Below are 14647 nucleotides of genomic sequence, written 5' to 3'. Positions count from 1 at the left end.
CCACGTATTTAATCCCCCTAACACTAAGGGTCAATTTATCATAGCCAATCAACCTAACCCGCACATCTTTAGACTGTGGGAGGAAACCGGAGCACCCGGAGGAAACCCACGCAAACACGGGGAGAATGTGCAAACTCCACACAGACAGTCACCCGAGGCCGGATTCGAACCCGGGTCCCTGGCGCTGTGAGGCAACAGTGCTAACCACTATGCCACCGTGCACCATTGCCTCTGAGCCAGAAGGTTGTGAGTTAGAAACATAGAAGATAGGAGCGGGAGTAGGCCATTCGGCCCCTCGAGCCTGTTCCGCCATTTAATGAGATCATGGCTGATCATCCAAATTCAGTACCCTGTCCCTGCTTTCTCCCCATATCCCTTGATCCCTTTAGCCTTAAGAAATATATCTAACTCCTTCTTGAATATATTTAATGAATTGGCCTCAACTGCCTTCTGTGGTAGAGAATTCCACAGGTTCACCACTCTCTGGGTGAAGAAATTCCTCCTCATCTCAGTCCTAAATGGCTTACCCCTTATCCTTAGACTGTGACCCCTGGTTCTGGACGCCCCCGCCATCGGGAACATCCTTCCTGCATCTAGTCTGTCTAGTCCTGTTAGAATTTTATAAGTTTTAATGAGATCCCCTCTCATTCTTCTAAACTCTGGCGAATATAAGCCTAATCGACCCAATCTCTCTCCATACGTCATTCCTGCCACCCCAGGTATCAGTCTGGTGAATCTTCGTTGCACTTGTTCCATGGCAAGAACATCCTTCTTCAGATAAGCGACCAAAACTGCACACAATACTGAAGGTGTGGTCTCACCAAGGCCCTGTACAACTGCAGCAAGACATCCTTGCTCCTGTACTCGAATCCTCTCGCTATGAAGGCCAGCATACCATTTGCCTTCTTAAGCGCCTGCTGCACCTGCATGCTTACCTTCAGCAACTGGTGCACAAGGACACCCAGGTCTCGTTGCACTTCCCCTTCTCCCAATCTATTGCCGTTCAGATAATAATCTGCCTTCCTGTGTTTGCCACCGAAGTGGATAACCTCGCATTTATCCACATTATACTGCATTTGCCATGCATCTGCCCAATCACCCAACCTGTCCAAATCATACTGGGGTTTCTCTGCATCCTCCTCACAGCCCACACACCCACCCAGCTTTGTGTCGTCTGCAAACTTGGGAGATATTACATCTAGTTCCCTCGTCCAAATCATTAATATATATTGTGAACAGCTGGGGTCCTAGGACCGATCCTTGCGGTACCCCACTAGTCACTGCCTGCCACTCGGAAAACGACCCGTTTATTCCAACTCTTTCTGTCCGCCAACCAGTTCTCTATCATGAAGGGTTTAGATAGAGTAAATAAAGAGAAACTGCAAGAGAAAGAGCACGGTGGCATAGTGGTTAGCACTGTTGCCTCACAGCGCCAGGGACCCGGGTTCGAATCCAGCCTCGGGTGACTGTCTGTGTGGAGTTTGCACATTCTCCCCGTGTTTGCGTGGGTTGCCTCCGGGTGCTCTGGTTTCCTCCCACAGTCCAAAGATGTGCGGGTTAGGATGACTGGCTATGATAAATTGACCCTTAGTGTTAGGGGGATTAAATACGTGGGGTTACGGGGATAGGGTGGGATATGTGTTGGTGTAGAGGTTACGGGGATCAGGTGGGATATGTGTCGGTGCAGGCTCGATGGGCCGAAATGGCCTCTCTCTGCACTGTGGGGTTTCTGTGATTCTGTGAAACTGTTTCCAATGGCTGAAGGGTCGATAACAATTGGGCACAGATTTAAGGTAATTGGCAAAAAAAACAGGCGACATGAGGAAAAACCATTTACACAACAAGTGATTAGGATTTGGAATGCATCTGCCTAATGGGGTGGTGGAAACAGATTCAATAGTAACCTTCAAATGGAAATTAAATAAATACTTGAAGGAGAAAAAATTGCAGGGATATGGGGAAAGAGCGGGGGAGTGGGACTAACTGGATTGCTCCTCAAAACAGCTGACGCAAATTTGATGGGCCAAATGGCCTCCTTCTGTGCTGTACTATTCTATGATCTGTGGATTTGTAGTGAACTATCAACAACTTATAGAAACTTTAGAATTGGCCAAAAACCTGCAAAAAAAAGAATAATTCCCGAGAACAAGCATTTTTTTTATTATTCATTTAACCAACTTTCTGGTTATTTTCATGGTGTTGTATTAACATTTGCTGACATCACTGTTTAATCACTCTTGCAGAGTTAAATGCAGGACAGGTTGGTTTGGCACTGTCTTATGCTATCACGCTGATGGGCATGTTCCAGTGGGGAGTACGACAAAGTGCTGAAGTTGAAAATCTGGTAAGAGTGTTCTTAAAATGTTTTGTGTAGTAAACTAAAAGAAACTAATGCGTTCAGTATCTGGGGGTAGAGTTTCCGCTTTGGGCGAAAGCAGCGATCCGGGTGCAAATTGCGCCCGATTTGAGAATTTTTTTCCTTCGTGTTTCTGCTCAAACTCATTTGCATATCGCCGAACGCAAAATCTGCCATAAACCAGCACAATCGGGCAGGGTTTTAAAATGTAATTTTTTTAAGTTTTGCTTTAAAAAATATTCCTTGATATATTCACCGATTTGTGCAAAATGTGCCGAAGAAACTAGCGCAACCGAACGGAAACTCTGCCCCAGATGTTTCTGATTCCATTTTTTTGGATATCATTTCTTTTCCCTTCTACTCTGCATTTCTGCCCCTCCCCCCACTTTTGATGGGCACACTGGTCTAGCCCACTGACATCACCATTGACATTGTCGATAATTTGTTATTTGGTTAGATGTCTGATATTTGTAGAAACCCATTACCCTGTTTAATTTTTTTAAGAGTCTTTAAATCAAGCTACTGAGAAATCTACACCCTCCTGAGGATTTCTATTTGCTGAAGTGTAAACTCTCACCCCAAAGGGATACACCTCACTTGCCCAAGACCAGAGAAGTTAGGTGAGGCTGACAAAGCCATATTGTGCAACCCTAAGTGTATTGCTAGAGTTAAACTAGCTGAAAACTGCAGGTTACTAGAGCTGCTTGTCATTACTTGTCTAGTAGGACCTTCCTACCTGTTGGTGCATTTGCTTTCTGGGTTATTTGGAGTCAAATGAGAAGAATCGCAACTCCCAGTGACAGGGAAGCCCCTTGAGGATCTGTTAATGAGCCAAGCTAGCTGGCCAATCATTAACAATACCCCAGAGTACCGTGGACCTGCCTTGTTCAGGTATCAGATTACCAAATCTGCCACAGGGTGTTTACTTGATTCCAAGCTTTTATCTTGGAGCCACCTCAACCCCAAAAAGACCCCATTTACCTCTTTCCTCTCTCGTTTTTTTTATTTGATCATGGGATCTGGGTGTTGCTGGCAAGGACAGCATTTATTGCCCATCCCTAGTTGGCCTTGAGAAGGTGGTGGTGAGCCCAAAGAAGATGGTTATCACACAGCTCTCAACCTGCTTGTAACTATCATTCTTTTACTTTTAAATTCATTGTTATTTCTCTACATAATTATCATTAAAATGTTATTATGTGCCCTCAAGGACTTCAAAAATTGAAGGCTGCTAGTTTTAAAAGTGCAAGCCAATTCTGAAATTTGCTGCAAAATGTTTACACTGCCACAGATTCAATTTGAAGCCTTGTTTTTCTGCAACCCAGGTGAGAGGTGACTTTGCCGAGTGTTGTATAACAAGTCATAGAATAATGCAGCACAGAAAGAGGCCCATCATGCCGGTGGTAGAGCTCTTTGGTAGAGCTATCCAAATTAATCCCACTCCCCTGCTCTTTCCCCATAGCCCTGTAAACTTTTTCCCTTCAAGTATTAATCTAATTCTTTTTTGAAAGTTGCTATTGAATCTGCTTCCACCACCCTGTCAGGCAGTGCATTCCAGACCACAACTTTCTGTGCAAAAAAAATGTTTCTCATGATGCCGCTAGTTCTTTTGCCAATCACCTTAAATCTGTGTCCTCTGATTATTGACCCCTCTGCCATTAGAAACAGTTTCTCCTTATTTACTCTATCAAAACCATTCATGATTTTGAACACCTCTATCAGATCTCCTCTTATAGGGTCCGCTGTGGCTCAGTTAGTAGCACTCTCACCTCTGAGTCAGAAGTTAGTGGGTTCAACTCCCACTCGAGAGACTTGAGTACAAAAATCTAGGCTGACACTTCAGTAAAGTACTGAGGGAGTGCTGCACTGTCGGAGGTGTAAGATGTGTAAATTATTACTCCAGTCTAACAGTACAGGTAGACTGGGCTAAAAATTCGGTATCGCCGCGCCAGTTCTTTAGTGCCCGAAATTTTGCGCTCGCCCGGATTCCCGTAGCGCCTGCCTGAAATTCAGTTGCGCCGCCCCAAGACGGAGGCGGGCGCTATTGCAGGGTTTGGCCGCCTCGTTTGGGGCGATGAAAGTCAGTTTCAGGCGTCCAGCTGCCGCTGCCGCTGCGGCACCCGGTGCGGCAGGCTGGGGTACTGCAGGCCTCCTCCTTCTCTTAAGGAGGAGCTGCCTGCAGCCATGAGATCGCCGCTGGATTCCCCCGGCAAATGAGCCCGGCACCACGGAGAAGTGCCGGGCTCGCGGGAGTCAGACACCAATGCCGCGGGGGGGTGGTGCAGGAGTCCGGGGAGGGAGGTGCGGCCAGGCGGCCGCCAGGAAAGCGGCCGGCCGCCCCTCCACCTTTATGCGCCGGCCTCTCGGAGCTGCAAGGCACCGTTTTTCAAACGCTGTTTGCGGCCGCTACGGGCGAGGCGGCCGCAACTGAATTTGGCCATCGGCACGGAATAGCATTGGAACCGGGGCGCTGCGCACACCGATGACGTCATCGGTGCCGGCGCAGCGCTACCGGCTAACGCCGATGTTAGGGACCAACTGAATTTCGGGCGCTAAAAAACTTCCGGCGCAAACCACTCTATAGCCAATAAGTGGGCGCAAACGCGACTGAATCTCTAGGCCACTATCCCTTATCCGAAAACCTTGGGACCTGCTGTGTTTCGGTTTTCGGAAATTTTCGGATTTCAGAAGGTATTATTTCAGACTGGGAAACTCCTAGCATTCTTTTCACAGGCAGGCTCTGGAAAGCGTCTCTGTAGCTTAGCAACAGCTTCAGAGACGCTTCCAAGCTACTGGGCCGAGTGTTTACAAGCTGTTGCTGAGCAACAGTGTTTGTTGTCAGATACGGCAGGCTCTGGAAAGCGTCTCTGTAGCTTAGCAACAGCGTCAGAGATGCTTCCAAGCCACGGGCCGAGTGTTTACAAGCTGTTGCTGAGCAACAGTGTTTGTTGTCAGATACGGAGATGAAAACCTTCGTATCTGACAACATTAGTGCTGGTCTATCCGGAAGTTTGGATAGAACGGCAGCATATCAGACGGGCCGCTGCAGCTATCGGACGGGCCGCTGTATTGTTGGGTTCACTCTCCCGGTACCTCCTTCACACTGCCCAGCTCGGCCTGCAATCTCCTACCCAAGAGGGAACTCTGTGACCCTCTGCCCTGCTCACAGGGAAAGGCAGAGCTCTCTCAGTCACACTTAACATCGAGAGCGAAGGCCGGCATGTCGACAATCTGCAGGAATTCTTGTTCTGGGCCCCGGAGGACCACTCCTGTCATGCTTTGCGCCACTCGGGTCATGTCGTGCACATGACTTACGCTGAACGAAAAAACTTTCAGTTTTCAGAGGTTTTCGGTTTTTGGAAGTTCGGATAAAGGATAGTCTACCTGTACTTAGAGTTAAGACCTATATTGCAACAGACAACTCGAGACAAAGACTTCAGGGTAACTATTCTTTACTTAAAGTCAACAGCAATTACAAGCAAGTACAAGCATACATACGTATTAACACCAGCGACTGATCAGTTCGGCGGTGACGAGTAGGTTCTCGCCCGACTCACTGCAGCAGCCCCTAGTGTCTTTCGACTGCACTTTTTATACCCCAAAACCTAGCAGACCACCGAATGCGTACGTGTCCCAGACCACGTTAACAATGGCCAGTAGTTGATTTTCTTTCTCCTCTTCATATCTGTTAGTCAATGGGCCTCAAGGCCGGTTACGCCATTTTCTGAAGAAGTTCCTGTAACAATGGCTCGAAGGTTTGTTTTATAGAACTCTCGAGGCCCACTTCCTTATCTGTGATTTTTAAAGAACTTGCCCAGTAACACGGTCCCCAGTCTCTCAAGGTATGCCGGCCCATTAAATGTGGTCAACTTTGAGTTTAGTCAGGTTACTTTACAGCGACGATGTATTCTTATAAAGTCCACCCTCAAGTGGCTGTGTATCCGAATGTTGGGTCACAGGCACTTACGCCTCATCGTCGTCATCTTCTTCCCGTGTCTTCTGTAACAACTTGACCAACTTTCGCTGTTTGCATTGCCTGTTGACACGGCAAGTTATTATCAGTAAGTGTAACACAATCACCAGCTGAACAATGATCAAGACATGGGAGATAATCCTCATTCATGGGTGAACCTCAATATTCCTACTGATACCCCACCAGGACAAATCATTCCCAACCCTGGATATTTCCTTTCATCGCTCATGGTTTTCTTGGGCCAAGGTATAATAATGCTTCTGGGACTGATTGACGTGCCTCATTAACTCTACCAAGTTTTCTTGCAGTGGTGGGATGTCATAGCCGAACCGAGTCACATACTGGTGCAATTGCTCTTTTAACTCATCCTTTACAGTAATATTTACTTGCTTATGTGAATAAATGCTTAACAACACCCGCACCCCGAGTCTCTCAGGTCTGACTGGGATAAAACAGAAGGTTCCTGCCGCAATAGGACGAGTCAGGTCGTTACCGTACTGGTATTCCTAGTACATAGTAGTCACACAATATTCCCCTTTCCCTCGATATGCATATCATACGGGGAGGTGTCACTTTCATGGTACAATTCCACACCACCCTATCCCAATTGAACCCGCAAGCGGGGGCTGCATTTTCCGCCACATTGTAGGGGCAGATGAATGTATCCCAAGCTTGAGCGCATCCGGTAAGATCTGGGGCCACCCATGTGGTCCCATCCACTCGGGTCATGTATTGTGGGGGTTCATCGTACTCTACTAGCTGGTCTCTCTGACGCACCCCTATGTTCTCTACATGGAATAGAGGACTTGGGGCCATGTTTTCAGGCAGAATGGGATAATATAATACCATCCTTAACAGGGTGATGTTCCTTTGCCTCTGCCAATCACACTCGTGTTTCACCGAGTATACCTGTACCAATCCTCTGACTCGGCACATAGTCATGGTAAGTTGGTAAGTGGACAGGAGGGAGGGAGGAGGCAGGCAGCAAATACCCGTTCCGGACGGGCTGTCCGTGAGCGATTCATCGGACTCCGATTTGACTGATTGAATTCCCACTTCCCCATCATACCACCCTTCTGTCACGGAACATTACAGCGCCACTTGGACAAAGCTGAAATAAGAGCTGCCACAAAACACACATTCCAAATAGAATTCATAAATTTATCAAAATCCAATCAAAATGACAATCTCAACTATTCACCCTTGTGCATTCCCTTAGAGTCTATCTTTCATGTGCCTTTACCTACTCTAGTGCTCCTACGCAATGCTCCTCCAGTGGATGCAGCATGGCTGGTGGAGGGCTGCTGACTTTCAGTGGGCGAGACTACTGATGGCCTTGCAAGACGACCTCGACCAGCTGTGGACCTCAAAAGCCTGGTTGTAGACTGCACCACCTCGGCATGGGCAGCAGCAGTCTGGGCTGGCTGGCTGACCGGCAGCGGCAAGGGCAATGGCGGAGTAGCAGTGGTGGGAGTAGGAATGCTGTCATCCTGAGAGAAGACCGCAGGTTCTTGCTCCATAGACCCACTGCCACTCCCCCGGGGTGGCGCCTCAGCATTCCTAACAACCTATTGGAGGACAGATTGCTGTCCTGCTGCGACATCTTGCAAGCCCCTTTAAACACTCGTAAACCCAGTGACGATGGCAGCAGTCTGAGCTTGTGTGGCAGCAAGCTCAGCCTGCAGGAGAGCAGTCTGCACTTCCACTGCAGCAGTGAGACGTTGGGTCGCTTCCGCCTGTGCTGCAATGGAAGCTGCAAGATCCCCCATCACCCAGCATCATCCATGGGTCCACAAGGTCTCTCCTGGAGTTGTTCATCATTTCCATCCTGGAAATCATGGGCTCCCAGCTCTGCACAAAGCCCCGTGCAATGTTGGAGCCGCACTCCTCCAGGCTACTTGACACTGACAAGAGGCTCTCTGGCAGGCTTGCCATTGCACCTAGCATTTTCACTCTGCATGCCCATCACCCTTCTTCTGAAGGCCACCCCATTGAGGTCCTCTTCTGAATCTTGTGCAGCAGAACTCGCACGTAAACTCACCTTCCGGGGAGCTGCCCTTTCCCCCTGGCCTGGCTGCAGCCCACTCATACTCGGTGACTCACAACGTGCAAATCCCGCCTCTATACGACCCTCTAAAGTCCGCGCAGTGCCATTTTCTGAGCTGGTGTCTGCAAGTGTCAAATGCAATGTCGGCGTCTTTTCTTCGTCTCCTCTGTCAGTTTGCTGCTGATGATGAGGGACAGGCTGCGCTGGTGCCGCTTCTTGGGTGTCTGAAAGCAGAAAGGCACAAGGGTCAGGTTGTGGGGAGGGGACGGGGGGGGAGGGGCGGTGGGGGAGCAAGATATCCATGCATACACTATCAGCAGCTTGTAAGTGAGAAGAGATTGTGGGATGAGGGGGAAATGGGATGTGAGAAGAAGGATAAGGTATGACCATACCATCATCATCAGCAATGGTTTCAACTCCTCCGCTGCCCACAGACTGTCACTGCCCCTCCAATCATTTCAAGCATGTATTCCTCGAGGTCAGTCAGCTTCTCAATTTTGGCTTGGTCGCCTCCGGTCTGTTGCTCACATCTGTTCTGTGCCACCTTTGCCTGCAAGAGAAAGGGAAGTGTGTCAGTGAGTGTAGTGCAATGTGTTTCGATGATGTGCCTGCCATGGTTGAATAGCTGGCAGTGTATGCAAGGTGTGAGATGTGGGTGAGTGTTGCAGCAGTGTTAAGTGTGTGAGGGTGAGTTGAAGCCATGATTGTGAGGTATGAGTGGTGATAGCTAGAGATTATTGGTAGGTGAGTGGTGGGGCTGTGGTGCATTCAGCAGTGTATGAGGCTTGTGTTGCAGATGGTGGGATATGGCATTTGATGATGCATTCACTCACCTTGACCAGCCGTGTGAGGTCATTAAACTTTTTGCGGCACTGGATTCAGGTCCTTGGGACAACACTAGTGGCTATGATGGCTTGAGCAATCTCTTCGCATAAGCTTCTGCTAAAGACTTTGAATGGCCTCTTGGCTCCCTGTGGGTAAAGGACAGCCTGTCTTCGCTGGACCCCCAGGACCAAGGCCCCCAGTGCAGCATCGGAAAATCATCGGCTCTTTCTCTTGGTTGTTGGGCCATTGTGTCTCCAGACTGACAGTGAGGTGCTTCTGCAACAAAGCACCTCCCCTTTAAGTAGTGCAGAGAGCCTCGGGCAAACCTTATTGGCCGTTAGGCTGCACCCTATATTGGCCTCTCCACCCCCCCCCCCCCCCCCTCATTGAGCACTAAGCCAGTTAGCACTGAGATCAGCACTCCAATCATGTTAATGAGCAGGCAGCACGAATTCTGCATGCTGCACTTCAAAGCAGCACAGGCAAATAGTGTTGGTCAGCGCCACCCCCATTTTCAGGTCTTATCCAATTTCTAGGCCTATATCTTTAGTCATCCAGGGGGCTCTAGCTTTGGATGCCCTTCCTTTCCCCCTCATAGGAATGTGTGTACTCTGTATCCGAACCATCTCCTCGTTGAAGGCCTCCCATTGTTCAATTACTGTTTAGCCTACCAGTTCAGTATTTTTCTGCTTGATTGTATCTTGTCCTTTTCCATAACTTTTCTAAACCTGAAGATATTATGATCACTGTTTCCCAAATGCTCTCCCACTGAAACATGCTCCACTTGCCCCACTTCATTCCCCAGAACAAGACCCAGCACTGCTTCCTTCCTCATTGGGCTGGAAACGCACTGATCAAGAAAGTTCTTGTCGGGCAATTAACTTTCCCATCCTGCTGTTGTTAGGAAAGGTAACTGTAATCACAACAGTTTCCCTTATCACGTTCTAGGATAGCATCTGTCCCAGCACCTTGTAAAAGCAGGGATTATATCATAGAATCAAACAGCACAGAAGGAGGCCATTCGTGCCTGTGCTGGCTTTTTGAAAGAGCTCTCCAATTAGTCCCACTCCCCTGCTCTTTCCCCAGAGCCCTGCAAATGTTTCCTTTTCAAGTATATACCTAATTCCCTTTAGAAAATTACAATTGAATCTGCTTCCTCCACCATTTCAAGCAATGCATTCCAGATCATCCTAACTCGCTGCATGAAAAAAAATTCTCTTCATCTTCCCTCTGGCTCTTTTACCAGTTACCTCAATCCTTTTGTTACTGACCCTCCTGCCAGTGGAAACAGTTCCTCCTTATTTACTCTATCAAAACCCTTCATAATTTTGAACACCTCAATTGTATCTCCCCTTAGCCTTATCTGCTCTAAGGAGAACAATCCCAGCTTCTCTAGTCTCCAAATAACTGAAGACCCTCATCGTGGTACCATTTTAGTGATATAGGGACATAGGAACCGGTGTAGTCCTCTCAGCCTGTTTCACCATTCGGATTAGATCACGACTAATCTCTGTCTTAACTCCATCTACCTGCCTTGGTTCCGTAACCTTTAATACCCTTGCCTAACAAAATCTCAGTTTTGAAATTTTCAATTGACCTGGCCTCAACAGCTTTTTGAGGAGAGTTTTCCAGGGAGAGAGTTCCAGATTTCCACTACCCTTTTTGTGAAGAAATGCTTCCTGTCATTATCCTTGAACAGTTTAGCGCTAATTTTAAGGTTTTGCCCATTTGTTCTAGACTCCCACGCCAGAGGAAATAGTTTCTAGCTACCTTATCAACTCCTTTAATCATTTTAAACACCTCAATTAGATCACCCCTTAATCTTCTATACTCGAGGGAATACAAGCCTAATCTATGCAACCTGTCTTCATAATTTAATCCTTTTACCCCCGGTATCAGCATTAACCCCAGGTTGCAGTCCCGGGTATCTGAAAGGAGAAAGGCACAAGGGTAGAGTTGCGGTGAGGGGAGGGGGAAAGCAAGAGGTGCATGCTTACAACATCTGCAGCTTGTAAATCAGAAGAGATTGTGGGATGAGGGGGAATTGGAATGTAAGAAGGAGGATTAGGTATGAGGATATCGGCATCTTCCGTTGTTTTAGCATGGCTGCTAGCCACGGGCTCAGCGATGGCCGCTCCAATAATCTCCAGTACCGTCTCCTCCATGAGGGTTAGGTCATGCAGGCGTGCCTGTCCACCTGTGGATAGCCCCTGCTGCCTCCAGTTATGAGCCACCTCATCCTGTAACAGCGAGAAAAATGTGTCAGTGAGTGTGGTGCAATGTGTTTGGGTGATGTGCCTGTCAGGGTTGAATAGCTGGCATTGTGTGCAAGCTGAGATGTGGGTTTGAGGCTTGCAGCAGTGCGACGTGTGTGAGGGTGAAGTGAAGCTATGAATGTGAGTTATGAGTCATGATTGATAGAGATTGTTGGTAGGTGAGAGAAAGCGGGGTTGCGGGGGGGGGGGATGAATTGAGCAGTGTCTGAGCCTAACTGGTTCAGTTGTAAGGATATGGCACTTGAAGATGAATTCACTGACCTTGACCATTCCTATGAGGTCATTAAAGTTCTTGCGGCACTGCATCCAGGTCATTGGGGCTTGACTCCTGACATTGACCGCGACAGCTATTTGCTCCCATTGCCTTCTCACAGTTTGTCTGGAGGGCCTCCTGGGCTCCTGTGGATGGAGGACCTCTCCTCTCCACCTCCTGCACCAAGGCCTCCAGTACTGCGTTGGAAAATCGTGGAGCCCGCTCTCTCCCTTGTGCCATTAGTACATCATCTTCCTGCTCAGAATATCTGCCTCAGCTACTTCCAGCACCTGCTCCAGCCAGAATGCGCCTCCCCTTTAAGAGGTGCAGGCTGGCTTTAAGTAGTGCAGGCTAGCTTTAAGTGGTGGTAGCCTCATGGGAACTTGGGCCCCCTGCTGAGGCGTTCAACCACTCAACAGCACATTCATCTTAAACACCTCAATTAGATCACCCCTTAATCTTCTATACTCAAGGGAATACAAGCCTGGTCTGTGCAACCTGGCCTCATAATGTAATCCTTTTAGCCCCGGTATCAGTATTAACCCCAGGTTGCACGCTACTATCATTTAAATTAGCAGGCAGCATGAGGTTTACGTGCTGCCTACATCAGACTCATTGGGCGCGGGCTAATCACGATACCTGTGCCTGTTTTTGGGGGCTATCGAATTTAGCCCTTCTGGACTTTCAAAAGGCATTTGACAAAGTACCACATATTAGGCTTGTTAGCAAAATTGAAGCCCAAGGGATAAAAGGGGCAGTAGCAGCATGGATACAAAATTGGCTAAGAGATAGAGAACAGGCACTTTGCTGTTTCCCGGACTGGAGAGAGGTATGCAGTGGTGCACCCCAGGGTTCAGTACCAGGACCACTGCTGTTTTTGATATACATTAATGACTTGGACTTGGGGGTCCAGGGCACAATTTTGAAATTTGCAGATGAGACTAAACTCGGAAGTATTGTAAATAGTGAGGAAGATAGTAATATAAGATGACATAGACAGGCTGGTGGAATGGGCGGGCACATGGCAGAATAAATTTAATGCAGAAAAGTGTGAGGTTATATATTTTGGTAGGAAGAAATGGTACAATTTTAAGGAGGGAAACCTGGGGGTGTTTGTGCATAAATCTTTGAAGGTGGCAGGGCAGGTTAACTGATTTGTTAACAAAACATATGGCATTTATAAATAGAGGCATAGAATACAAAAGCCAGGAAGTTATGCTAAACCTGTATAAAACACTAGTTCGGCCCCAGCTGGAGTATTGTGTCCAATTCTGCGAATTACACTCTAGGAAAGACGTGAAGGCTTTGGAGAGGGTACAGAAGAGATTTACTAGAATGGTTCCAGGGATGAGGGAATACAGTTACATGGATAGATTGGAGAAGCTGGGATTGTTCTCCTTAAAGTAGAGAAGGCTAAGAGGAGATTTGATAGAGGTGCTGAAAATCATGAAGGGTTCAGATAGAATAAATAAAGAGAAACTGTTTCCAATGACTGATGGGTCGATAACCAAAGGGCACAGATTTAAGGTAATTGGCAAAAGAACCAGAGGCGACATGAGGGAAAACCTTTTACGCAACGTGTAGTTAGAATTTGGAATGCACTGCCTGATGGGGTGGTGGAAACAGATTCAATAGTAGCCTTCAAAAGGAAATTGGATAAATACTTGGAGGAAAAATTACAGGGATTTGGGGAAGGAGTCGGGGATTTGGACTAACTTGTATTACTCTTCGAAACTGCCGACGCAGACTCAATGGGCTGAATGGCCTCCTTCTGTGCTGTAATATTTTATGATTCTATGGACTAAAAATTAGGGTGGTTTGCGCCACCCATTACCGTCAAAATGTTGTGAAAGAGCGTCTGCCACCGCTCTTTCGCCAGCTGGTGGCGGGTCCCACAGCGTCCGCTATTTTCCGAGGGCCAGCAGCGCTGCTGGTAAAAGCGATGGCTGTGGAAATTAAAATTAGGGAGAGGGTGATGTCGTACACCAACTTAACATCACCTTGACGAACTTGGACCTTAGCGCTGAGTTCAGCACTGGGTCCTAAGCTCGCCATAAAAACTCAACGCTATCAACACCTCTTAAAGGGACACACACATCTTTCAGGTAAGTTTGCATTTAAGCTTTTGGACTGGATTTTCTTGATTTTTCTTGAAGTAGTGGCTTGCTGCAATACATGTTAAAAGTTTTTTTTAAGTGTGCAAGGAGTGCTGCTGGACACTTGCAAGGCCTTGGATGATAAAGGAAGGTCTCTGAGAAGACAGAAAATGCTGCAAATACTCAGCAGGTCAGGCAACATCCATCAAGAGAGAAACAGAGTTCGCATCTCAGGTCGAGATGCTGCCTGACCTGCTGAGTATTTCCAGCATTTTATGCTTTTAGTTCAGATTTACAGCACCCGCTCACAGAAGGCAGACGGAAGGATGCAACCCGGATAGCCCCTTTCTCGCCGGGATATCCAGGATGGAATCATTTGCCTGCGGTACCAGTGACCACAACCCCAATTCCCCTTTCAACATTTGTCCTACACCTTACCTTCTCTTTGTTACTGACCATCACAGTGCCCTCTTGGCCACAATGTTAAAATAAAAGCCACCACAAAGCAAACTTTCCAATCCAACTTTATACATCTAGCCATCCAATATGACATCAAGAAATCAACTCATCACCCGTATGCATTCCCTTAGTGACTGTCTTGTGTGTACCTTTGCCTATCCTACTGATGCCATGCAGTGCTACCCCAGTGGCTGCAGCATGGCTGGTGGAGGACACTGCAAATGGCCTTGCTGGTCGACTTTGAGGAGATGGTGGCTGGGAGTGTGAATCGAATCACGGTGTTTCTTCTTCCTCGTCCTCCGCCGCCGCCTGGGCAGGCTGCATTTCTTGGGTGTGTGAAATGAGGAAGGCACAGGGGTGGAGTA

At 47.8% G+C, this 14647-nt stretch overlaps 1 protein-coding gene across 1 annotated transcript in view; it reads left to right on the top strand.

Annotated features, from left to right (window-relative positions):
- The window catches only part of abcc4 (ATP binding cassette subfamily C member 4 (PEL blood group)), a 516746-nt gene that overhangs the window by 374109 nt on the left and 127990 nt on the right, over positions 1–14647 (top strand). Inside the window, exon 24 of the mRNA XM_085999895.1 lies at positions 2244–2344. Within this exon, the coding sequence (XP_085856021.1) occupies positions 2244–2344 (101 nt within the window). The remainder of the gene's footprint in view (positions 1–2243; positions 2345–14647) is intronic.

The sequence above is a fragment of the Somniosus microcephalus genome, chromosome 10 (genome assembly GCF_052327205.1).
Source record: "Somniosus microcephalus isolate GS21.2 chromosome 10, FLI_Smic_1.0, whole genome shotgun sequence".
Taxonomy (NCBI): Eukaryota; Metazoa; Chordata; class Chondrichthyes; order Squaliformes; family Somniosidae; genus Somniosus; species Somniosus microcephalus.
Note: the sequence above shows the minus strand (reverse complement) of the source record. Positions and strands in the feature narration are given on the sequence as shown.